Below are 26,687 nucleotides of genomic sequence, written 5' to 3'. Positions count from 1 at the left end.
TCCCAAGGAGTCTCCCTTAATCTACCCCAAGGACAGCTTGACAGACACAAATTCCTCTGGCACCAATAAACGTTTGCAGGCATGACAGAAACCTGTTGAAAATGATTTCATTGAGCCGTGGGAACAAAATCCAGATGTTTTAGATCAGCGCTGCATTCAGCTCTTAACAGTGCATACAAAGTTTTGTAGAATCTAATTAGAAGCAGCTTCATTAACACATGCTGTTGTAAACCCTGTTCCTGTTGAACTCCCATCATGGGGTGGCAACATTAAGGGGAAAATAGCTGCTTAGATTTGGTTTTCTCTCTTTTTTTCTTAAAGAGAGCTACTTGCTTGACACTTTAATTAGTTATTTTTCCAACTAGACTATGAACCACCAGTGCCTTAGCGAGTTCCCTCCATTTTCAATCAACATTTAGCCTCCACATCCAAGTCCACTCCAGTTGTGTGGCCAGACCTGGCCTCAGAGAGCTGCCCTCTGCTGAGATTCATGGCTGATTAGGTCTCCACGCTGGAATTCTTTGGAAATAACCTCCTTCCTCACTAGTCTTGACTATTGTAACCTTGCCCTGTCCTCAGTTCCACTCCGAATGCTGCTGCTAGCCTCAGCCGACTGGCTTGTGGCTCTGGCCATATCACCCCTTTGTGGAGTCCCTTTTCCAGTGCGTCAAACACAAACTTCACATTTTTACCAATAAGGCCCTTCACTATACAACCCTGCTCAATATGTCAGCAACTTTATCTTAGCAAGTTGTCAACTTTGCTTTGCAATGCTGGCTTTCCCCATCTGTTAGTCCATTTCTCCCCAAGCACCTTCGTCCTATCTCCCACGCCAGGCCTCATGCAGTGGAAAAGTTTCCCATCTTATCCTCTTTCAAACCCTTCCTTCACTCACCTCTGTCATGGTGCCTACAAAACCCGACCTGCGGACAATGACTAGATAGCAGAGTTTATTACTTATACCAATATGCCTGTTCTACTATTACCTTGTCCCGACTTGTCTGTCTCATTCACCTGTAGAGAGCTCTCTGGGATGGGAACGATGGCCCAGATCTTCAAAGGTATTTAGGCTTCATTGATTTCAAAGAAAGTTAGGAGCCTAAATACCTTTGAGGATCTGGGTCTGTCTTTTTATTACATGGGCCAGATCCTCTGCTGGTGTAAATCAGTAGAACTCCACTGACTCCAAGGGAGCTAAGCTGATTTACACCAGCTGAGGATCTGCCCCCTCCCCTCTCCCCAATTTCTGTACAACACACAGCAGTGAGGCCCTGATGGGTACACCTGGGCTCTACTAACAAATAGGAACAACTAGTCAATCTGATCATAGCTAAGAGAATGGGATCAGGCAAAGGACAGCAAAACAGTCTGGTTTTGCAATACTATTCATTTGATGAGCTCCTTCCAAAGGCGTGTTTCGGCAGCTCTTGAAGGGTTATAATGTTTACTAACTAAAGTCAATTCATTTAGTATAACCAACTTTTATTTTTTTTCAAGTGGCGGGTGGGCATGCCCTGGTGCAATGCAGCTCTCTGCGATGAAAGCTGATTTGTGTCAACACACGCTGCTTACACTCCAGAATAGGAGGGAAACCACAGGCATGTGCACACATTTAAGGAGCTGGAGTACTGGTTGGGATTACAGTGCAAAGTCATGTGGCAGGAGGCCTGAAAACACTCATGTTGTGTGAGGCAACACAATGAAGGCACCGGGGTCTCTCTCACTTTAGGATGATTAGTTATTATGGGGAAGTGGACCTCCAGAGAGAACCAAATCTCACACACACACACACACACACACACACACACACACACACCTACCTCTACCTAGCTACTTCCAAGCTCTAAGCATTCTGCAACTTCTCGGGTCAGGAGTTCCCCTTCTGCCCTGTATATGTATGTGTCTCAGGGTTTTCAGGATCATCTGCAATTATGCTATTTAACTTGGTTTTCAGCTTTGAGACTCATCTAGGAAGCAGGAGCCATGACAGGAGGACTGAGGCCAAGGCCCCATGCTTCCAGGTCAACTGGAAGGAGAAGTGGAGGGAGAGGGGGTGGAAAGCAGTTTCTAGACACAGAGTTTTGCTCATAAATCTTCTCCCTCTTTGTTTCCAGGCAGGGGGAGCCATAATGCCAACTGCCGCTAACCGTCCCATGTTATAGTAGGAAAGAAGAAAGACTTAGAATCTAAGTTTTACTTCCTTTCTGCTACTAGGGTGACCAGATAGCAGGTGGGAAAAATCAGAACAAAGGGTTGAGGGTAATAGGCGCCCATATAAGAAAAAACCCTGAATATCGGGACTGTTCCTATAAAATCAGGACATCTGGTCACCCTACCTGCTACATACGTTACAAACAAGCCACTGTTATATGCTGGCGAGATTCTAAACACAACCATGCTCATCCCACCCCTGAAGTCCTTGGTTGGGCAACACTCCCATTAACTTGAATAGAGTTAGCCTGTTCCACTGGGCAAGGCACCAGAATAGATGAAAGGAGCCTTGGGCTCTGTTCCTGGTTCTGCCACTGACTTGCCGTATGACTTTGGGCAAGTGACATCGCTTCTGTATACCTTAGTTTCTCCCTCCGTGAAACAGAGACACTGATACTCTCCCAGCTTCGTAAAGTGCTTTAAGATCAGGCTTAACGTACACAGGTGAGGTAGGGTGGCTGCCTGTGTTGTACCGGCTCTGTGGATAAACAGAGGCACAGTCTCCAGGGTGATAAATCGAGCACACTTCACCAGCACTAAATGTATATGAAAGTATTTTAAAAGTGAAAATCCAATGTTTGTGGATTACCAGGTACACAGTGGAAGCAGCAAAGGTGGGCAAACTGTCTGCTCATTCTGTAAAAGCAAACCAAATCTGCCTTATTGCTATGAGATCCATCTAAGGTACTTCTATGGCCCCTGTAGCATGTGAACCCCTCAATCATCTTTACAGTATTTAGGGAATCTGGACCAGATTCAAACAGAGATTCTGATGTGACAGGATTTTCCCAAATTCTGAACAAGTTCCTATCTGTCAATTACTTTGTTGACAATCTTTCGTAATATTTAGCCCTTTATATGTTCAAAGTACTGGTCAAATATGAAGACCTAAGATGATCATCCATCAAATGCCTTGTCCCTCACAATATGTCCTAACTACTTACACTAAACAATCTGTTCCACCTTGAACTGTGCTGCGACACTCGGTGTACCTTTCCCAGACCTGAAAAAGAGTTGTGTGTGGCTTGTCTCTCTCACCAACAGAAAGTTGGTCCAATAAAAGATATTACTTCACCTACTGTGCCTCTCTGATTTTATATGTATTTCACATTTACCTGTGAGTTGGAAGTCTTTATAGATGGAGAATATGTCCTTTTGTACTGCCTAAATGGAGTTGTTTAAAGAGATTAAATAAAAACAGAAAAACACCCTCGGGGAATTCCTATTTGGGTTAAAAACAAAAACCCAAACCAAAAAAAAAGAACCCCCAACTTGGCCATAAATCTTGAAACTTTAAAGGCTTCTTTTTAGGTGAAAAAAATCCCGCACTGCATTAGTGCCACTCCAGCGAGCAGAAATAAAATTCCTGAGCTGCCTTACAATACACGCCAGCAGCATTAAAGTGCTGTTCTACTCTGAAAGGCGACTAAGTAAACAATGGTATTGTGGGGATCACTGTCTCATAGTAATTTCTCTATCAAATCTCAGAGCACTGGGTGGGTGCCCTCCGGTATGAAGTTCAAATAAGACCCAGATCTAGATCAAATCAATCAGTGGGCTCAATTTACAAATAAAAAGACATGTTTTGCTAACTGTCAGCCCTGCAAACTCACCCTGGGGTCTCGGGGGCTGGCATAGGGGAGTCTTTCCATTGACTTCAGTGGGCTTTGGATCAGGCCCTCGGAGGCCAAACTGGTTTCTATCCTTTTTGCACATCATCCCCAGTAATCACGGTAAAATTCTGCCTGTAGTGACACCTGTGTCACCCCCCAGCAACAGTGAGGCAACCTCACTGCCCCCGTATAACCGACTGGCACTTAGGCCTGAACTCAGCTAAACATTTAAACGTGTGCTTAATCTGGGGCCTTATTAGACAATTCTGCTGACGACGCACAAGAAGGAATAGAATCCCACTCCCTCTCCCTTCACTGTGCTGACTCCGCAGGCTACACCGGAGCAAAAAGCTTTAACCTCTTACATTTGTCGCTGTAGTAACCACGTATGGCTGATCCGTGTAGGTCACAGTTCTCGTCTTCACAGATCAAGCTCATCTGTGGAACGGACCCAAATTTTGGAGGAGTTTGAATTCAAATCCGAGCTAACCCAGACTCCACGTCTCAGGCCAGTTGCTACTTTCCTTTTCAGACCGCATTTCTTCGCCCACTTAAACACCAAACCCAGATGGATTTTATAGGTAACATTTCTTTCCACTAAGACAATACTTCAGAGAGGGAAGCTGAGAGAGCAAAACATGGAAAAGGCTACAAAAGGGCTCAAATTCAGACTTGGTGTAAATGCGAGCAGCTCTGCAGACTATGGTGGAGTTACAGCAACTTACTTCTGAGCTGAATTTGGATTTTTTTCTCTATTTTTAAATAAATGCCTTATAACCCACACATCCCAAAATTCTACCTCACACATTCACCTGAGGCAAGTCATGCATGTAATATATTGCTAGTTATTTCATTATCATCAAGGTAAAGGGCAGGAAAGCAGAGTTTGTGGCTGGGCTGGTATATTTTCATGACCATTCTGCAAAGCTGTTTAACATTATTTTTGTTTCTTTTAATAAAAGGTTCCTGGAGTCTCTGGAACCCAGCTCTCTCTTCCCACGTTCCATAGCCCGATGAAGTTACACCTGGTCCAAATTCATCCCATTGGGTCGGGTTTCTTTTCAGCACCACTCTATGGGCCAGTGATCTGTTCCAGTTCTCTCCTGAAAATGCTAAACTGGAAACCGTGAGATTCAAGAACTTCCCGTTCAACTTTTGCAAGAGAGAGGAAGAAGACTGAGGCTGTAAATGGCTATCGAAAGAACAACCTGATATATGCATTGCAGGGTGGGAGGAGGAAGGGAGAGTGGAAGTTCAAAATTGCTTCTGTGGGGGACACAAGATACACTGTGATATGCACTAGCAGAGATCTCCACAAGGATGACTGGTCTTTTGTAACCCTGGGGGCATGTTTTTCATGTAATAACAAGTGGATTAAATTTGCAATCAGCTGCTCACATGAGGCGACAAGAGTTATATTTTCCCAGCCTGGGAACTCCCTGAGGGCAACAGATCCCTCCAGGATCAAACAATATGATCCTGCTAGGAATCCAACAGGGCTCCCAGGTTTGTTATTTATTTCATTCATGCCAAGTTTTGTGACAAGCTGATTTACCAACAAGCCCCATCTCTTGGAGACAGTGATTCTATCACTAAATGTAGTATGCAGTCAATCCACCAGCACAGTGCAGCAGAGAGCAGGAGTAAGGAGACTGGGGTTTCCTTCTCAGCTCTAATACAGGTTCTCCGACCTTGAGCAAGTCACTTAACCTCTCTGCGACTCAGCTTTCCCATTTGTAAAATGAGGATAATGGACTCTATTTCATGTCATGCAGACAGTGAAGAGTTCTGGCTGGGGCATGAGCCAATCAATGCACTCCTAGAGTGGAAGTGTACATGGGCAGATGTATTTGTTCATTCTATCCCTATGCATCCAAGGAGTAGAATGTGCAATTCCATTTCCTGTGACATTGCCCTGATTGTCTATATTGTCAGCTGTTTACAGCCTAGTACAGATTTTGCCCTTTTCCTAATGCAGCAGCAGCTGGGGTGCTTGTGTTGTTTTCAAATAAAGTATTTGTTTGCACAATCGAATGGTGTGTTGGGAAACAAAGAGAAAATTCAAATCAAAGCTTTTATCACGTCAGACTGACAAGAGATAAATTGATATGTATAGAACAGGTGAATCACAACTCCACATAAGAGCATTTCCCCCGGCTAGCGAGAATGTGGGCACGCAGGGCATCACCTACTTCCCTCGCTTCCCTGGACCCAACCCCTGTGACTTTCTGTTGACTGTACCAGGTCTGTAAACAAGTATGGTCTTCGACTCACTCCTGGCGAAAGTACTCCCCCTGTCCTCACATCTGCTGTACAGTGCACAGCACGCCCTGACAACACAAATGGCATTACATGCATTGACATCCACATGGTTTGTAGACAGCACCAACAATTTAGTCAGTCAAAGTCATATTCCACCACCTTCCTGCAACTGTTCAGTGTGTAATTAAACCTTCTTCTGCCAGATGCTCTCACATCAGGGTACAGCTTCATGAGCCAGGCAGTAGAGGATAACACAGGTCCCCTAAAGTAACAGTGGACAGAGATACCTCGCTGATAACCATGTTGTTGGGAGGGAAGAAAGTCCTTCCTTGTCCAAATTTGAAAACACCCTGGAATTTTTCTCTGGAATACCCTGGTGTCATGCACCCTGAGGTACATCCCGTGTTGATGTACATGAATCTCCTTCTGTGGTCAACCAAGGTCTGCAAAATGAATAAGTAGTATCCTTTCCAGTTGATGTATTTATGTGAACCTTGTGGGGGGCAGACAATGGACATGGACATGTGTGCCATCCATGGCTCTGGGACAGTCCTGGAGCCCCATTCTCCCACAGCCAATAATTATTTTGGGGACATTAGTAATCCTTACCACTTATGGACAAACCACAACAATAACTGGGTCACAAGTCTCCACCACCACAGCACTGACAGCTGACTTGCCAACACCAAACTGGTTAGCCACTGATCTGCAGCAGTCTAAGAATAGGCAGCTTCCAGATGGCAATAACAACCTGCTTCTGGAGTGGTACGGACAGCTTCATACGGATGATCTGGGGCTGAAGGGCCAGGGCGAGCTCCTCACACAGCTCCATAAAGGAGGCCTGTCTCTTGCAGAAAATTTAGCGTCACAGCTGATCACCTCAGGTCTGCAGGACGATGTAGTTTCACCGCTTGATATTTGTGGTCCTGTTCCAGAACTGCCAGTCAGCACGGTGAGATTCCACAGCTATTAAAACCTGTCTCAGCTGTTTCCACTGCTCCTTCTCTGCATGCCTCCTGCACGATCTCCTTAGCAAGGCCTGCCACCGCCTTCTGAAGGCAACAAGCCACTGCCTAAATTTCCTCCACTGCATCTCGTGCCTTGCATTGGGTCTGGTGTCCCAGAAACAAGAGCTGCGTTAATGCCGACAGCTAGAGTGGGTCATCGGCTGGATCCATGCTTGCTACCAGTTGGAACACAGACTGTCAACAGCAGTGTGGAGTGTGCCTATCTGGAAGTGCTTATATTTACTGTGTTGTTGAGCTCAGACTTCTGCACAGGGACCCAGGAAAGACAGGTAAGTTTTCCCACAATACGCTGCAAAACGATTCACACAATGACATAGTTTAGTGGAGTACTAAAACACAGGAGATATCCCCCCAGCAATTCTAGTGCCTAACCGGAGTTACTGCAGAACCAGCGTGGACATGATTACACAGGTGTGATCTGAGTGTGGCTTAACTGCTGGACACTCACACTCTTAGTCTGCTATCATTCCCATACCTGGTTACCTGGAACCAGGTAAACTGCAGTGAAGACATACCCAGTGACTCTGGCCAAAATCTTAATGCCTCGACCTAGGGTGTGAAGTGTACTATTCTACACAGGATAGTGGCTGCCTTCCACCCTAGAGGTGGATGCATTTTACTGAAGTTCCATCACTTTTGAAAGAGGCTAAGGATGGTAGCATGAGTAATTCATTTTTCTGACAAGAGAATTTCCACATAAACACCCTGAGAAAAACAACATGGTTCAAACGCCTGGCTGGTGTAAATCAGCACAGCCCCCAGTGAAATCAAAGGACCAGATCCCCAGCTGGCAAAAATCAGAGTATTTCCATTGAAGTCAATGGGCCAGACCCCCAGCTGGTGTAAGATGGCGCAGCCCTATTGACATTAGTGGATCTATGCCAATTTACATCAGCTCAGTATCTGGCCCCATGTCTTCACAAGGTTAAATCTAGCTCATGTCTCAAGGCTGGTAGTGAAAGTTAATACGAAGACAGATCTTTAATTAAACAATTTACCCAGGTCTCCAAACCAATAACTTCCAGCTCTCAAAACAACCAAACAGCAATTAGTGGGAGGCTTCCTGATGTCCTGGCACACAATTAAGCATGACAGTACACAAATAAAATAAGAACTAGAGAATTAATTAAGGGCTAAACAAATTAATTAGGGTCCCCAATCAATTCTGACGCCAGCTTAACCTCTTTTTCCTAACACCTCTGTGTAAAAATAGAACCACCTGGTGGCAGAGATTTTGTAACATGCAACTCTGATCCAAACCTGGTCTGAGACGTAGCTCTGAAATCTACTCACAATCTTTAATGCCATTTTGAAACCAAACTAAAAAGGATGGTTAAAATAAAATTTCCCACTAAATACATATCCGAAACAAAAAGAACCGCATGACCATCATGGAAAGGATTTTCATGATAAATAATTATGTAACGGTTCTATAGCATTTTTCACCCCTAGATCTCAAAGTGCCTTTTAAAAGCAAGGGAGTATCATCACCCCCATTTTGCAGATGGGGAAAACTGAGACCTAAAGCAGTCAAGTGGTCTGCCCAAGATTACACAGGGAGTCAGTGGTAGACAGACTTTTTAACAACAGTTTCCCAGTGTTCCCATTAGCACTCTGCTTGTGAATGGAAATTACAAATCACTATGCAATCTCCCAGCATTATGTGGGCTCTGCACATGGGGGTCAATGCAAGAGGTGAAGGAGATTGTATAGGGTCTATTTATGTGCACAATGAATGAAGCAGACCTCTGCGGACCCTGTTTTGTTTAGGAACTGACCCAAAGGCCATTGAAGTTAATGGAAAAGTTCTGGAGCCCAGATCCTCAAAGATATTTAGGTGTTTAACTCCCACTGAAATCAATGGTGGTTAGGCTCACATCCTCAAAGGTATTTCGGTGACTAACTCCCACTGGCTTCAGTGGGAATTAGGCACCTAAATACCCTTGAGGATCTGGGCCTAACTGACTTCAATGGGCTTTGAATGAGGCTCTGAATGAAAAGATTATGCAGGACACAGCGTTTAACTGCTGCCTACCAAATAATTCCAGGAGATCATATTGGTTTTTAATTTTTATATATATTTAAAATAAACCTAGGACACACTACAAATAACGATGTTAAAGCAAATAAAGAATGGAACACTTAAAGCCAGGAAATGCCAAAGTTGAGGTTAGCCATACAAACTTAACTCTACCCCTCTGGGGTGTGCTGTACAATGCAATCTAATGACATGGTTACACGCTATTTTTCCTGCAGGACCTCTGCCTCACTCACAGTACAGGCTGGCTGGCGAATCGATTAGGGCTTGTTCAATCACTGCAGCTGGACAGTGTGCAAGGGATGAAAAAGGGAGCACACCCTGCACAGTCAGGATAACTGCTAACTGTTGAACAGCTTCCTCATTCACTGCACGCCATCCGACCTGCACACTCAATGAGCACCGAGTGCTTCACTTTCCAACTTTGACATCCTATTCATGTGATCATGTATTTATCATGCATGGAGACACACACACACGGTTTGGGAGGATGACACTACAGTGCCAGAGGAAAGCAGCATTGTTTGCTGATTAGAGCAGAGAACTTTGAGGCAGAAGACCAAGCTTCTGCTCCCAGTTCTGCTGCCACTGACCCACTGTGTGACCGCTCCGTGACTCAGTTTCCCCATCTGTAAAACAGGGATCATGATCACTTTTGTAAAAAGCTTTGAGATATTTGGAGAAAGACAATGCATTGCATATGTACTAAACATTAATAAGGAGTGTAATATGTGTTAGTCTAACATAACACTTCCCTTTGGGCAGCCCGGTCACACAAGACATGCTGGCTGATGTCAGAGGAGGCAAGTTAATATGTTCTTTGGATCAGAACTAGAGCTGATTAGGAATTTTTAGATGAAACTTTTTTCATTAGAACCGAAACATTTTGTGGAATCATTATCATTTTTGATGAAAATGTCATTGAGAAAGAGAGAGAGCCCCCATCCCAGAAGAGCCAAGGGCCTGCTGGTGAAAGCACTCATCTGGGATGTTCCAACTCATCTCAATGTAAGTCAGTAAAAGATCACATACCTTGTGCAATACTGTGCAGTATTTACCTCCACCCTCATCCTGGTGGACACCACAGCCTGATGAAGCTGCAGCCAGTCCAGGTACAACAGCGCTTTCTTCTCTTATCATTTAACGAGAACTAACAGGAAGTGTGATCACAACCTGCACAGAAACCATCTTGCCTACTTCAGGTGTCCTGTACAAGCTTAGAGTTCTACTGGATTCATCACATGTGGATACAATAGACTTATGCACACCAAGATACCAAAGTGGCCAGAGAGGCCTTCTTTGGCTGGCCAGGAGGCTATGACCTTATCTCTCAGACACAGACACAGCTATTCATGCTTTGTCACATCAAACTAGATTACTGCAACATGTTCTACCCTCAAGTGACACCTGAAAATTGCATGTGATCTTTTTATGTGGAGCAGACAGACAAGAGTGTACACCACTACCCCGATATAAAGCGACCCGATATAACACGAATTCAGATATAACATGGTAAAGCAGCACTCCGGGGTGGGTGGGGGCTCCAGTGGTTCAAAGCAAGTTCGATATAACGCAGTTTCACCTATAATGCAGTAAGATTTTTTGGCTCCCGAGGACAGCATTATATCGAGGTAGAGGTATACAAGATCGTTGCTTTGTGCTCTGCATTAGCTAACAATCCAATTCCATATCTTGCACATGCAAGTCCTATCGTTTGCACAAAGAAGTGACTGTGCACAAAAGCTGTGTGTGCAAGTAACTTGCACGTACAAAGTTGGTGTACACAAATGGAGCCTGGGCTGGGCGGATTGCCCTTTAGAAGTATGGCTTTATGTGTTTCACACTGAGCAAACTAGGCAAAGGCAAAAGTGAAATCTTACCAGCCACTATGGCCCAGATCCTAAAAGATGTTTAGGCACCTAACTCACATTGAGATCAATGGGAGTTAGGAACCTAAATACCTTTGAGGATCTGGGCTGCTGTACTTACTTTGCAGTGGTCTGAAGGAGTGATGAAAATTCTTTGAATCAGTCAGCAGCAGAATCAAGCTTGGGCAAAATTTTTTAAAATGAACTGAGCCCTGAAGAGTTAGCACTTTAATGTTCCACTACAGAAATAGAAAAAGGTTCATTAAATGTGTGGAATCGCTTTAATAATCATTATCCGAGTCAGCAATAGCTTATGACTGGTGATTAGTTCTTTAAAATACTCAGGCATAATTTTTTACCCAAGCGATCTAGAAAACATGGCCATGTAAGACTGATCTGAGGAATGATACCATACATTCAACACTTTCGTCCTACGGTTGGGGGGGGGTGTCTCCTCTTAGAGCATAGAATATTTAAACAATCTACTGTACAATGGTTTCAATTTGCACCCCAAAACCTCACAGTTAGGGGTAGAGTTGTAACAATTATTCATGCAATTCTGGGCTTCTTCAGAAGCAGCTCTTATAAGTCTGCATTTTTGCAGGAAAAATATTTTTATCCGTTTTTATTGTAAAAAAATGGTTCTATTGCTGGTTTAAGGACTTGATTCTGTTTCCGATTCAAACCGTGCATCACTAAATATCTTAAAAACCAAATGCTTAGGGATTCAGAATTTCTATGTTCAATCAATATTTATTATTATTTCAACTGCCTTACAATGGAAACCGCACTTAGATAAATGACTGTCCAGTTTCAATGTAGCTTTTGTAAACAGCTTTGCTGTGAATTCCTGTGCTGGAATGCTGCTTTGTCACTTCCTACGGCAATTCTCAGTGATTCATACAAGACGGCCCTTTGCCTTCTATAGCAATAGTGCACTAGGGGGAACTCTATTCTTCTCATTCGCCAGTGCAGGAGGAGCATTACTGATATGGAAATCTGTGATGCAAGAGAACGATCTGACTCAAGTATTGCTCAGTAAGTAGTGGGTAAGGCTATGTATAGTAATTCAGCCAACTGTATTCATAACCCCAGCGTGTTCACTTTCCACAAACATTCAAGCTTCACTAGCAGGATCACTTGTGGAAGTGGACACTGCGACTGCATACTCAAATAGCAGCCGGTAGCTAAGTATGAATTGTATATTTGATTTCAAAATGTGCAATTCCTGACCGAGCTGCTGACCAAGAATCATTCACTAAAGAAATCAGTGGGTTTTGAAAAATGAATACATGAAATTGTTTTAGTGTTGTATGCATGTTATTGTAGCTATGACGGCCCTAGGATATTAGCAAGACAAGGTGGGAGAGGTAATATATTTTATTGGACCGTAAAACAATCCCCCAACCTCTCCAAGCTCATTATCAGAAGCAAGCTCCCCACAGACCAGGACACACCAAATCAAAGCAGCACCAGACCCTGCCAGAACAACAGATGCAAAACCTGCAGCCATGTCTCCACTGTTACAATGACCAACACCCCCCTGCCCCCCACACACCTTTCAAGATCCATGGCTCCTACACATGCCTATCCCAACATGTGGTGTACCTCATTCAGTGCACTAAAAGCCCTAACAACAACTACATGGGTGAAATCAGACAGACAGTCTCAAATGAACTCACACAGGAAAATGATAAAAGGCAAAACCACTGTCACCTGTGGGTGGACATTTTTCACCAAGCAATCACTCCATATCTGGCCTCTCAGTCCTCAGCCTCAGAAGAAACCTGCATAACACCTTTATAAGATGAGCCTGGGAGCTAAAATTCATAACTTTGCTAGACACTAAAAACTGTGACCTGAACAGAGACACTGGATTTACGGTTTATTACAACAACTTGTAACCCACTAACAACCCTTTTTGTCCTATGACTGTAGAGGTGTTGACAGGGCACTTCGCCTTGAATGATCCAGAATATGTGCTAACTCCTTATGCTAAACAATCTGTTCCACCTTGCGTTTAGCTGTGACACTTGGAGGACCTTTCCCAGACCTGAAGAACAGCTCTGTGTAGCTCGAAAACTTGCCTCTCTCAATAACAGAAGTTGGTCCAATAAAAGATATTACCTCACCCACCTTGTCTCTCTAAAATAATTTGAGTAATATACAAAAACCATCAGATTCTTTATAATGAATAATTTGCTCAGCTCTAGTCTCCAGGGTGAAATTTATTCCTACACAGAGGGTCAGCCCCTAACCTGTGCACCACTCAGAGGGCCTGATTCTGCAAGGTGCTGAGTGACTTGAACTCCCGTTAACTTCCAACAGAAGATGATGACCCCCAGCACCTCATGGAGGGAGCTCACTGCCTCACAGGATTGGATCCTTACATGTGGGTGTTTAAAGACTAATATTCATGGTCTTTACTTTCAATGCCTTCCACAGGATTAGCCCAACCCACCCAATGGAGTGTCTTACTCTCCAATATCATGACCTCCTACAACAGCTACGTTCCACTGGCATAATTACACTGTCAGCTTCAGGAGACTTGTCTACAAAAGGGTGTTACTGCTCGTTAGTTGATTCCCAGTTCACCCAAGAGTAAGACTGGTGAACAGCAGCTTTCTCTTCAGCAGGCCCACAGCTGTGGGACCCATTTCCAGGAAAGATCACAATGACCACGAATCTCAGAGCCTCCGTAACGAACCGCAGAACCCACTTCTCCAAATAACAAACTTCAATACATCAAAGCCATGAAACTCTCCTTGGAGAGGTACAAAGAACGTGGCATACTCCTTTCAGTGTTAGTGAGACACAGAAACACTAGCTGGAGCACAAATTCCTAGACAGACTAGCTTAGATTAGAGTAGAGGGATGGCAGAGAGGGACACACTGCAAACGGCTTTTTGAAGGCTGCTTAAGTAATGATGCATGACGAGGGGTTTAATAAACAGTTAAAATGTTTGCAGCAGAGACACACCACCCCCATATGCATCATTCCTATCACTCAATAAGACAAACAATCAGTTAAAAATACCCACCAATACAGACATCCATAACTGTTTTCACCTTTTGAGGGTCTGAAATTAGTCACCCTGGCCATGGATGAAAAGGGAAAAATTATTAAAAAATAAAAGAAGCAGCAGCCGCCATATGGCAGGGACGGCGGCACTGCAGCTCACGAACCACATGTGGCTTCTTTACAGTTAAAGTGCAGCTTGCAGAGCCCCTCCTGCCCCTCCCCCCTGCCAACCAGACTGGGAGGGAGCTCGGGGCTCCTGCCCTGTGGTGGGGTGGTGGGGCTCGGGGCTTCAGCCCTGCAAGGCGCACCAGGAATGGCGCTTCAGCCCCAAGCCGTGGCAGATGCGCCCCATGGGGCTGAAGCCCCAAGACCCTCCTCCCCGCAGGGCAGAAGCCCCAAACCCCTGAGCTCCTCCATTCTGCCTTGACAACATATCAACTGGTTTGCCAAAGACTTACAGCCAGGATGGGGACCCGCCAGGCCTCCAGCTCTAGCACTGACTAGCCGTGATACAGTAAGTAGGATGTTAATATTTTTAAAAATGCATGTGTCAAGGTTGTGCATGTCTGACAACTCTCGGACTTCTGAAGCTTATCGTATGCAGTTCGGAGAGTCAGTAAGTTTGGCTACTCAGTCGATACAGAGAAAAAACAAGAACTTGTATCCTTTGTAACAGTTTACACCGAGCTTTTCAGGTTTAAAGAGCACTATGAACATTAGTCTTCAGAATACCCCTGAGAGGGAGGTAAGAATATTTATTATTTATTATTTTTTGCAGCACTCAATGTGTGCGAGGCACCTCACAGACCAAACTGACAGCGTCCTTGCCCTGAAGAGGTTACTTTCTATATTCCCAATTTACAGACTAGGAAGCTAAAGACCAGAAAGGTAAAGGACATCAATTCCAAAACTGGCCCTTGATTCTGGGGGGCTGACTTTTTGTGCACCCAGCTTGAGACACCAGAAGTACAGATCACTCTCAACTCCAGCTGGAGCCAAGGGGAGCTGCAGATGCTCAGCACCTCTGAAAAGCAGGCCCAAGTGGGGCATGCAAAAAACCAGACATCCAAAAGCAGAGGCCACTTGAAAATTAGTATGTAAGTGACTTGCCCAATATCACACAGGGAATCGGTCAGAGCCAGGATTCTAACTTAAGAGTTCCTGGCTCCCAGTCACATGCATAAACTAGACCATCTCACCACCTTTCCCCTTGTTCCAGAGGCGATGCTGGATTTTACGGGCTATGGCTGGCTGACCTCTCTCTCCAACAGAACAGAACAACCCCACATCTGTGATATTCGTTGTTCTTCAAATAGTTAAAAAAAAACAAAACAAAAAAAAAAACCCCACACACAACCACAATTTAACCTTTTATTTATTTAACTCATTGAGTCCCTAAGTGAAGGTGTCTAAGTCCCATTGACTTTCAGGGGAGTTAGGTCCCTAATTGGCTCAGGTGCTCTTGTACATCTTGGCGGCTATCTGCATTTTTAGGTGCTTAAATACATTTGTAAATCTGGCCATAATCCGACCTTGCACCCTGGGATTTTGTGCAGCAGCCCCTTTTACTGAATTTACGATAACCAGATCATGCTGCAAAAGACTATATTAGTCCTTGCATGCACACATTTTTTCCCCTCTGCTTTCGGAGTAAATTTTAGTGTTCTCAAAAGCAAGAAGCTGATGGCACTGACAGACAGTCAGCAAACCAGATAGCCTCTTCACATAATATTTGTCAGTGCACCTCAGATTTAAACTCCAATGTTCCGGCACTTCTGATTCAGAGTTTCTAGAGGTTGAAGAATGGCACATTATTTAGTGGATATTTTAATGTGATTCTGAAACCACCAGAGAGTAGCTTAAGACCACCAAACTCGTTTCACTTGGGATCTACACCACGTTTGAACTCAGATCTCCAGAAGCAGGTAGCTACTGTGTTAACACCAAGGTCTTACTACCTTCATTCAGACCGAACACGGATGTCTAATGGGAGAGGCCAACAGCTACTCTGTTGTATACTGGAATAGGCCGGTCTTAGCCTAGCAGAGTACCGGAGTACCACAGTCACTGCTTTCAATAACTGCACAGCATGCAAATTCCTGCACTCCAGCCATGGTCCTCAAAACCCACTTCCCGTGTGACTACAAATATGCCCATTTCATCCTGCTAATGTTTTATGTTATGTCTCCAAGATATTGACTAAAACATTTCAGGATAACAACTTCTTGTGAGGTTTCAGAGTAGCAGTACTCTGGTGAGTACTTCTTGTTAATTTGGATATAACCAAATCAAACACCAGAGCCTAGGAGTTTATTCAGCCCAGGCTATGGTTACTACCCAAAGAATGAACAGTCATCTAAAGAGTGAAGATTAGAAGCGTCAGAACTCATTCTGCATTGTCCAGTCCTCTCTCTGATAGTCTGAGTGGCCCACATGGGTTATTCCCACTGAAACAGTGAATTTCAATCCTATATTTTATTTAGAACAACAACATCTCAGCCACGGGTTACATCTTGCAGTGCTGCCAGCTTGGTGTTCAGGCCACAGTATAAATCACAAAGGCAGAAGCTAACGGTAGGCCTCAACAGCATTAAATCCATACTTAGAGCTATATCACACACACAGAGTGTACAGAAGTAGATCATGTCTTACCTACAGCAGGGAATGGCACAAACCTCTGGATCAGGAGACGGGTGGCTGGCGTAAACTTGTTTGCTCTCTGAACCAGAACATTAAGGCCCACCTTTAGACAGAGAAATCAAAGAAAGGTAAAAGCATTTAGTTCCAAATAATGGTGCTCGTTCTGTGCCCTGCAGCGACTAAGGAATAGAGCTCTTAACTGAGATGAGAGAGGGAGAGACCTTTGCTTCTGAAATCATTCCAAAGCTAAATCCATTCAGGTAACCTTATGTGTAGCCCTTCCATTGCTTCCACGCTCCCCCCATTGCCCCACAATTCCAGCCCTCCACTGCTACCCCCAAAGGAAGGATGGGATCCATTACAGTGTTACTCTTCTGGGTTGTTTCTTCACCATTGCCAATGGAGATGTCTCTATATTGCATTTTTTATCCAGTTTGATGGTATTTTCCCAGCCAATCTCACCCCTCCAGCAGAGTTTGGATTGGATTATGGTCTAGCCACGTAGAAGGTATTGTATAACTGTAACGCCAACAGACCCCGGTTGTTGCCGGCTGGGATCAAACCTTGGACTTCTGAAGCTTAAGGCATGAGCCTCTCTCTACTGCATGAGCTAAAAGACAAGTCTTTTAGCCAAGGCTGTAGCAGACTCATCAATGTCTAGCTGGTCTAGGTGCCACTAGAGGGGGACAGAGCGCCACACCGAGCAGGCCTGGGTTCCATAACTATACTTTTTCACCCATTTCCTCCAGCATTTGAATGAGGCACGGTGCACTGCATTTTAACTACAATCCTAAAGTAGCTGCACACGTGTAACCCAAAGCAACAATGTGGGTCTTTGCCCAGCTGCTAGAGGGGAACAAAACCATACAGTCTAACAGTTTGGGTTACAGATTAAGGCTGGTCAAAAATTTTCCATCAAAACTTTTTTCTCCCCGACAGAAAATTGGATTCTCATCTAAACACAATTTTATTGCAGAAAGCACCTTCTTTCCTCAAAAACTTTCCATTTTTCATCAGAGAGGCCTAAAAGGCCCCAAACCAAAAGTTTTGGCTGTAACCCAAATGGTTTTGACAGTTTCTGACTGAAAGTCTTCACCCAAAAAAGTGTAATGCAAAAAATTTTCAGCCAAAAATGGGTAAAATATTTTTGGTTTTCAGGGTTTTCAAATTTCTTACCAAATAAATACATACCTAACAATACATAACAAAAAGTCAAAATTGTCTGTGGTGAAAAAAACCCCAACATTTTCTGACCACATCAGTTACACATGCACACGCAGTGTCGTTGCCTTTCTTTGGGAAGATGCTGAAAAACACTATTACAGTTTGAACACTGCGTGAGCACAATTAGGATTTTCACACCCTCAGCACCCTTCCAAATCCAAGCAGGTTTCCACTGGAACACTGAATGACACTTCTCCTCCTATGGGGTATTTCCCTGCCAAATCATCCCTTTCTGCTTTGACTCCCCACCCCACCCACACTTTGGCATTAGTGGCGTTCAAAAAGAGTCATACTATATATATTTTTTAAATAATCAGAAAAGTGTTTTTTTCCCCCTCTCTTTCTTCATTCTCAAAAATGGCTGAGAAGCATTTGCTCAATCATTGCAAGGCCTGGAAAATGTAAGCCCCAAAGGTGAAAGCTAAGTTGTAAGCTACTGGAAAAATGGGGGCTTAGAAAGGGAATCATAGAATACCTGAGTTTGAAGGGACCTCAGGAGGTCATCTAGTCCAACCTGCTGCTCAAAGCAAGACCAATCCCTGGACAGATTTTTGCCCCAGATCCCTAAGTGGTCCCCTCAAGGACTGAGCTCACAACCCTGGGTTTAGCAGGCTCAAACCACTGAACTATCCCTCCCCACCTCAGACAATCCTAACCATGGTTCCTGGCCCCACTATATCTATAATACAGCTATAGTATTCATAAATGTGATTCACTGAATCTGCAGAGATATCATATTTTGTTTCGCTACCAAACTCCTCTACTTGGAGTTTTTTTTTTTTTTTTTGCAGGATTTGAATGCAAAATGCAGGTGCAGCAGCTTTTGAAAAGAGAAAAGGTTGAGCTGAGCCACTGCTGTGAAGTTACTAGTAATAAAAACCATTTTATTTTCAGATTCAATTTGGTGCCACAGATGAACTCACTTTTCCGTCTGTAACACCCACCCTGCTGTGAATATGAAATTAAATGTTGATATAGATTTAAATCCAATCTCCCCAAATTCTCGACGCAAGGTCTAGGTTTAAGAAACTAATGAGGGTTTGTTTTTACAGTTTTGAAATTATTTTACCCAATCTGTGAACTCTTTCCCGCAGGTCACAAAGTGGGACCACCTAAATTGGGAAAGGAGAATGCCCTGCAACACACTAGTATTTTTGATCTCAGATCATTGCAAATAAAAGGGGCACCAGCAAAGACTTGTTAATGGGTTTTAATTGAGAGGGGCTGGCCAGAGGTGGTATGTCCAGTGGACCAAATGCATTACTAATGTAACTCAATGCTAATGGAGTTACTCCAGGGGTGAGTATAGTTAATTATTGTTATTTATTTGTATTACCATCCAAGATCAGGCCCCATTCTGCAAAGGCATAACAAAGAGACAGTCCCTGTACCATAGAGTGTAGTGTTTGCTTCAGCAGCTTGAAAATAACATTGCTTTCTCTCTTGGGTTTGCCTCTGGCAAACTCCATTTTCCCCTCCAATTTTTTTATGGAGGATCTTTGTCCCACTTCCCTATTGTCAGCATCAACAATGAGGTCGGCTCAGTGCTGAGAGCAGAGTTCGCAATGCTGTGAGCAGAGTTGCAGTGTTGCCAGAACTCTGGATTTTACCATGAGTGCCACAACATTTCATCTTTTTTTTAAAGCCCCAGCTCCTGGAGTCAAGGGATTGTGTAAGAACCTCAGCTCTCACGTAAAAAAAATTCTTGCCCTTCTGGTTGCAGAGCAAGACTTGAAAGCATGACCCTAGTGTAACCTAAAGTCTCAGAAGCCAAAAGACAAATTAAAAAAAAAATCTCCCCAAATTATTATTTTTTAAATCTCTCTATTTTTCAGCCAATTGTGATTTTTCTGAGACCTGACGAATGGATTTGGGGATTGGCAATGCTGAGTTTGTTCAATAAAGGCCCAATCCTTCTCCCCCTCGCTCTGATATCTGTTTCTGAAGTAGTGGAGTAACAATATTAGTGGGTCACCTACCAAGAGGTGTTTTTATTTATTTTTCAGTGGTGGATTTTTACAAAGAAATAGATACTGAGAACCCAGAGAACACTGCCGATCAGACCACAACAGCTCTTCCCTTCTAACTACGAAGGGTTAGGAGGAGACTTACATTGGAGATAGCTTACCCAACATCTGCCGGTTGCATGGCTCCTTGCACCTTCCTTTGAAGCATCTGGTTCTAGCCAGACAAAGCCCTGGCTGGGATGATTTAGTTGGGTTTGGTCCTGCTTTGAGCAGGGGGTCGGACTAGATACCTCCTGAGGTCCCTTCCAACCCTGAGATTCTATGATTCTATGATTCAGTCTGGCAATTCCAATGTTCCAACAATGTAAACGCTGCATAGGCGCTGACTCCGTGGGTGCTCCAGGTGCTTAGTACCCATTGGCAGCCAGCTCCCCCCCTCCTCCCAGTGCCTCCTCCCGCCCTCCTGCTGATCAGCGCTTCTCCCTCCCTGATCAGTTGTTTCGCGGTATGCAGGAGGCTCTGGGAGGGAGGGTTAGGAGTGGGGGGAGGGGGTGGAGCAGGGGTGGGAAGAGGCGGGATGGGGGTGGAGGCTTGGGAGAAGGTGTGGGAGGGCTGTGGCAGAGCAGAGGGTTAAGCACCCCCTGGGCCTGGAGGAAGCCTGTGCCTATGAAAGGCTGAGCTTAATGCTGGCATTTGAACTATCAACCTGCCAGTGTCCACGGAAGGAGATTCAGACCTACGGAAAGGGAATGAAACGAGGCTCGCCCGTCCTTCAGCCTCAAAGACACCAGCACAAAGCTTCAGAGGGTGCAGCATACAGAGGGCACAAAACATAGCTAATAAAAAAGGCAGGTCAAGGTAGAAGAAGCAGAACACCCGCCTGAGGTCAGGTGCAAAGGAGGAAGGAGATTGGGAAGCAGGAAGAGACGAAGGTGGGGAGAGGGTAGGAGAAGAGAAAAGAGGACGAGAGAGAGAAGGAGTGTGGGTTGCAGCAAAAAGGGAGGAGGAGTTGGGATCAAGGGGATATGGGATGAGAGAAAGGCAGGAGAAAGGAAACCATGGAACCAGAGCCAGCATTAGAGGAGACTGTGGAAGGAGGGTGATGGAGAGAGGCTGGTTTGGGGCAGAGGGACAGATGTTTCTATTGAAGAAAATAGCAAGGTCTTGAGCAGAAACGGAAGAGGTGAGGCAGGGGCACAGGAGGCAAGGTGGGATATGGTGAGAAAGCAAGACAGAAACACAGACGCAGGGCACTGAAGGACAAGAATCTTAAACTTCATTTGGTAGGTGACGAAGATCCAGTGGAGGGACTCAAAGAGGGGAGCGACATGGTCCGTGCACAACCTGGTCTATGTCCCTATAAGTAAACTAAAGATAAACAGCCATGTGGCCCAGAAGGGGAAGAGGGGAGGGGCTTTATTTACGAACGCACATCAACATTAAACACACAGCATCCATGCAAATAGATATTGCCCTTCACAGAGGCACCGGCATGCCCATGGGCAGTGAGATGCAGCAGGCTGTCGGAGTGGCGGAAAGCTGCTCTGGCAGCGGTGAAAGAGAAGCCACTGCAGCAACAAGGGGAAATGCTGTAGAGAAGAAAGAGGTGCTTGGAGGGAAAAGACAGCAGGTGGAGATCCTGGAGTTCCCATAAGGTGGTGAGCCTTTGGGTGGCATGGAGGACACTGAGATACCGATCCACAGTGCCCCAGGTTTGTAGCGATACAGCACACTGCTGTGTGGACACAAGCACCGGGGTATGTGTTGGCAAGGTATGAACACACTCCACCAGAGTGTTTTATTGGCTGAACTGTATCAACAAATCTTAAACTGGGGCAACACCTCTTTGTAGACACGTCCTCAGACAAGTCTGGCTGTCCTTCTGAAAAATATGCCACAGCTCCAACAGAAGTTATGGGTTTGATGCAGGGATGAAAGTTGGCCGGTACAGTGTACCGGTGAGAAGCCGGTACCAGCCCGTACCCCGCCAGCAGTGCTTTAACGTCACTGCCCCTTTTGTCCCCTCTATCGGCAGCCCTGCTGGTAGGGACGCTCCTGGCAAGGCTGCCAACTTGGTGGGGGGGGGAAGGGGCAGCTGCCCTGGGGCCGGCAATTTAAAAGGGCCTGGGGCTCCCGACCACCATCGCTGCGGCGGCTGGAGCCCCTGGCCCTTTTAAATTGTCACCGGAGCCCCGGGCAGCGTGGGCCAGGTAGAAGGGGAGGAGTTCTAGGGGGAGTGAGGTCTCAGATTCTGCCTGGGAATGTTGGTGTTCGTCCTTTGAATTCAAAGATGACCATGACATCACTGATTGATTTGGTTTCTGTGAATATGTGAATGGCTGATCAAGCAAATGTTAGCTTTGAACTGTCTCTGGCACACTGAACAAGAGATGCCGCTATGGGCTAGTTGATTAAGAGCGGACATGCTGCTGTTGTGAGATTTACGCTGCTGGCACTTCTGCTCTCCCTCAGTAGTTCTCCTCTGCTCATAGACTGTAACTCCAGTATGGATCAAACTTCGCCAGGTAGAACGATCTTGAGCGAGATCTTCTGACTCCAGCAAGAACCCGAGAGAGGCTGAAGTAGCCAGAGGGAACAGAGAAGATTCCGGTAGTGACCCGGGGTGGGCCAGAAGATGGTGAAGAAAGATAAGAAGGAGTTTGGGGAAGATAGCGACAGGGTCTGGGAGCATGCAGACCGTGGTTGCCAAACACAGGGTGCCCGGGCTGGAGCATGGAGCAGTGGGCAGGCCTGGGTTCCCCTAACAGCCCCTGGGATGTGGCATGGGCTGGGCAGAAAAGCGGAAAAGCACCTGAGAGAGTTTGTATGGAGAGACTTTGTTACTGTGGAAAGGGAGGACTATAGTGACCTGGCCGGAGGGCTGAGTCATGAAGAGGGAGAAACCTGACTCCAGAGAGAGAGAGCAACTGAGAGAGGGGGCGTCAAACTGGTCGAGAGCTAATCCCCAGACCAGCCACAAAGAGGCCTCTTAGCAGTGAGTAGTGAAGCCCAGGACGGCCCTGCTTTGGCCTTGGAATTCCTGAATCTATGAATAATGGTCCTTTCTGTGAACAGTTATGGAAGGAGAGAAGCAAAGAAATAGGAGCAGGAGCCTTTGGGAGTTTGCTCAGGGCAGGGATCCAGGACTCAGAGTCACATACTAACGTACAAGAGAAGTTAAACAGGCAAAGAAAGTTCATCACTTGCTCTTAGAATCAGGAGCAGGAGGAAAAATCACTGAGTGACAGAATCCAGGTTCCTGCTAATCTCTAAGGAGGCATGGGGCCACTCTCCCTCCCCTCCCTCGCCCTATTTTGAACTGACCTCCTCCTAGTTCTAAATGTTTCTTTACTGCACTAAGTGGTAGAAAGTCCTGAGGACAGTGGGTGGCCGCCTGCTCCCTCTCACAAACTGATTATGGGCTATAACACCAAATTCACAGGCTGTCAATGCAGCCACTCCACACTACTCACAAACAATTATCGGGAAGAGGGAGCTGGGATTAGAAAACGCCACAGGGGCACCTTCACCTAGACAGGAGAGTGAAAAATTGTGTGCGTGTGTGAGTTGGTGTATGATGGGGATGGCGGTGGGGAAGGAGACAGGGAAGAAGACTACGTTGCAGGAGATAACAGGGTAGATGATGAGTAGAGGTGGTTACTCGATCGCTCTGTGCTTTAGCATTTAAGCAGAGTGCACAAAAGGCAGTTCCTGCCCTGTCGTGCTTACACTCCCAACGAGCCAAACACAGCGTAGACAAGTGGCACCTGGAAGCCCAGAGAAGGAAATCACTAGCATGGTGATTTCTTTAGCTTTGTCGTTGTGGTATATTATTGACTCTCTTCTTGTGGCCATCATGGAGGCAGGGAATCTTTAGGAGGGAGTAAATGAAGAGAGGGAGGTGATCGGGAAGGCATTTCATTCACAGGACGGAAGCTTGGGGAAAAAACAGAGACACGTTTGCGGGAGAAGTGGATGAACATGGCAAAAAGGCCCCCGCACTGATGAAGCGGGTGTGTGTGTGTGTTGTACTGGGGTATGTCTACACCACATCTGAGGTTATGGTTCAGGCTCTCCAGCTATTTTAGGGAGCTAGCATGAGCCTCACTAGCACAAGTCTGTGTACCCAGGCTGGGAGGTTGACTCCCAGATGCAGTGCTGACGCACCCTTAGCAACTAGATCAGAGATGTAGACTGTGGTGGGGTTATGTAGGGCCTTGAAGATAAAGAAGAGACACTTGACCTTGTGGCAGTGCATAAGAGGGAGTGACAGGCCTTCCTACCGAATGATCAATTCATTTCTATTCAAGTGACATTTGTGAAAACCATTTGCTTCTCCCTCTCTGTTCTTATTGCACAGACAGGCTCTAGCATCGAATGTGCATGGACAAACAGCAGGCATCCTGCTAGTACCAGTCTGAATCAAAGTTCTGACGAGTACTAGCAGAGTACCAAAGTAAAGAAACGAATATTGCTTTCCACTAACTATAATGCTGGGACACGATTTCTAGAAACATTCTCTCTAGACTGAGATACTAAGACTTCAGTGATACCCATTCACTAAACAGCATATCTTGAAGTACCTCCAAGAAAACCCAGGGTAATGGTGTTAGTACTTCAGTAGATACTACTCCTGCTCCTGCTGTTGACTTGCTGAGTTAACAGCAGGAAGGCTATCTTTCCGATGAGGCATCACACTAAAGTCCTGACATTTTGTGTTCACATTTGCTAAACTACTCATGGCATCGCTAAACCTAATTTCCTGGCCAAATTTTAATTAATCTAATTACATTCTGTGGCCCTAAATTCTCTCTCAAGTTTCAATTAACTAGTCTGTTCTCCACTCCCTGTACTAAACTGGTGTGCCATGCTGCGGTGTGCTGTTACATAACTGACACGTTCCACCTCCCAAGTGGCTGCTCTTCCTTATATGGTTTGTATAGATCCATATTTTCAACTTAAGACGGGGGGAGCTGTGACTGCTCAGTACCTCTGAAATTCACACACTGTCATCTTATTATTAACCATTTGTATTACCAGAGCACCTAAGAGCACTTGTGATGGGCCAGGATCAAACTGAGAAATCTAAATTTAGTGGGTATTTTTGAAAATTTTGGCCTAAATTTCTCAAGTACTTGGTATCCTACAAGTCAAGAGGTGCCATATAAATGTAAGTTACTATTACTACCACCATTCAGAGTCAAAGATTTGGGAATGCCTGCACAGTTTGGAAAGACCAGGGTGTTCCTGTCCCATCTGAGCAACTAACTGCTAGGCCTGTTGCTGCCCAGACTCTGGAGGCCAAGTTCCTGCTTCCTTTCCTGGCTCCTGCTCCTTTTCCCACCTACCATGCCTCATCTCTGTTCCTGCTATCATGCCTTGCCCCTCCCTGCTACCTACCATGCTTTGTCCCTGTTTCTGTTACCATGCCTTGTTCCTGCTTCCTCACCCTGACCTCAGTTGCTGACTCCAGTTTTCCCCTTGGTGTGACCACAACCCTGACTTTACTCCTACTCCAACCATTAGGTCAGACAGCCCTCGTTACAGGCCCTGACAGCTTGCTCAGCCCAATCTCAATCTCGTCCAGGACTCACTGTTGACCCCTGGACTTGGGGTGGACACTGCTGGGGGTCCCATCTTGCCATCACCCCAGGGTTCTGAGAGTTCTCAGGAGCAGATTGCTGCCCTTCAGGCAGAAAACCAGACACAGAGAGACCAAGTACAAGAGTTGCAGACAGGAAATGGTTTCTTGCAGGAGCAAGCTGCAGCACTCTGAATGGCTGGGGGTAACCATTCGGCTTCTCTTACGACACCGGGCCCAGAGTTCCTTTGCCAGAGAGGAGATGGTACCGGCAGTAAGTTTCCCGGGTTCGGTACCCACTGCAGAGCCCTGTTTATGCTCTAGCCCCAGGAGCATGCCAGATATCAAGTTAATGTGGGGCTGGTACTGAGCCTGCTTTCTGGGGAGGCCCTGGTGTGGGCCTCTCCCTTTCTAGAACAGAATCACTCGGCACTGACCAAGCGGGACCCTTTCTTACAAGCATTTGCCAATATTTTCGCTGACCCTCCCTGGGCTGCATTACTCCTGCTTGCTGAATTTGCTTCATTGCGGACTCTGGCTTTGACCATTGGTATGTGACCTGATCCTGACTCGACTCCTGGCTCCAACAACCAGTAGCTCAGATAGCCCATGTTACAGGCCCTGACAGGAGGGGACAGGCTGCTGCAATGAGTAAGCATGGGTGACACTGATATGCAATGTTATTTATTATGGTCCAAACACAAACACACCCTCTCTGCCCTTCCAACATCCAGTTAAGGTTGCTAAGCAATCAATGCATTGTTAGCTGTCACTTAATTTACAAAACCCAAGCACTTAAAAGAATATAAATGAACAGTTACAGACAACACAGATCTTATGCTGCCCACACAACAAAGACACACATTAGCCTTATACAATACAAACAAAAGCATATGGATTGTTTTCTCCTTCCGTTTTTTAAGATGGAGAAATTCAAAACAACCCTGCAGTCAACAGAGGGCAACAGGCTCACACAAACATATGCTCAGTCCCATGATTCCTAGCTGATGACTGGATTTACTTCCAGCTTTTCTTGGAAATTTAGTCTGTACCCATGGGAAAGCCTGGTCAATGGCAATCATACAGACATTATTTTCCATGCGCAGTCTTAACTATGAGTCACCACCGATGCCTTCATGTGGAATTGCCTATACCACACACACATCATCATACAGGGCTTAATTCTGATCTCATTTACACTAGGTTCTCACCGGTATAACTTCCTGACCATCC

The 26,687-nt window shown here is 45.4% G+C and overlaps 1 protein-coding gene across 2 annotated transcripts in view; it reads right to left on the bottom strand.

Moving 5' to 3' along the window:
* Positions 1 to 26,687, bottom strand: part of SFXN5 (sideroflexin 5) — a 159,739-nt gene that overhangs the window by 54,635 nt on the left and 78,417 nt on the right. For both annotated transcript variants that reach the window (XM_039542387.1, XM_039542388.1), the window contains exon 10: positions 16,695 to 16,785. In XM_039542387.1, coding sequence (XP_039398321.1) covers positions 16,695 to 16,785 — 91 coding nt within the window. The remainder of the gene's footprint in view (positions 1 to 16,694; positions 16,786 to 26,687) is intronic.

Source organism: Mauremys reevesii, linkage group 5, assembly GCF_016161935.1.
Source record: "Mauremys reevesii isolate NIE-2019 linkage group 5, ASM1616193v1, whole genome shotgun sequence".
NCBI classification, from domain to species: Eukaryota; Metazoa; Chordata; order Testudines; family Geoemydidae; genus Mauremys; species Mauremys reevesii.
This window is presented reverse-complemented; position numbering and strand designations above follow the sequence as displayed.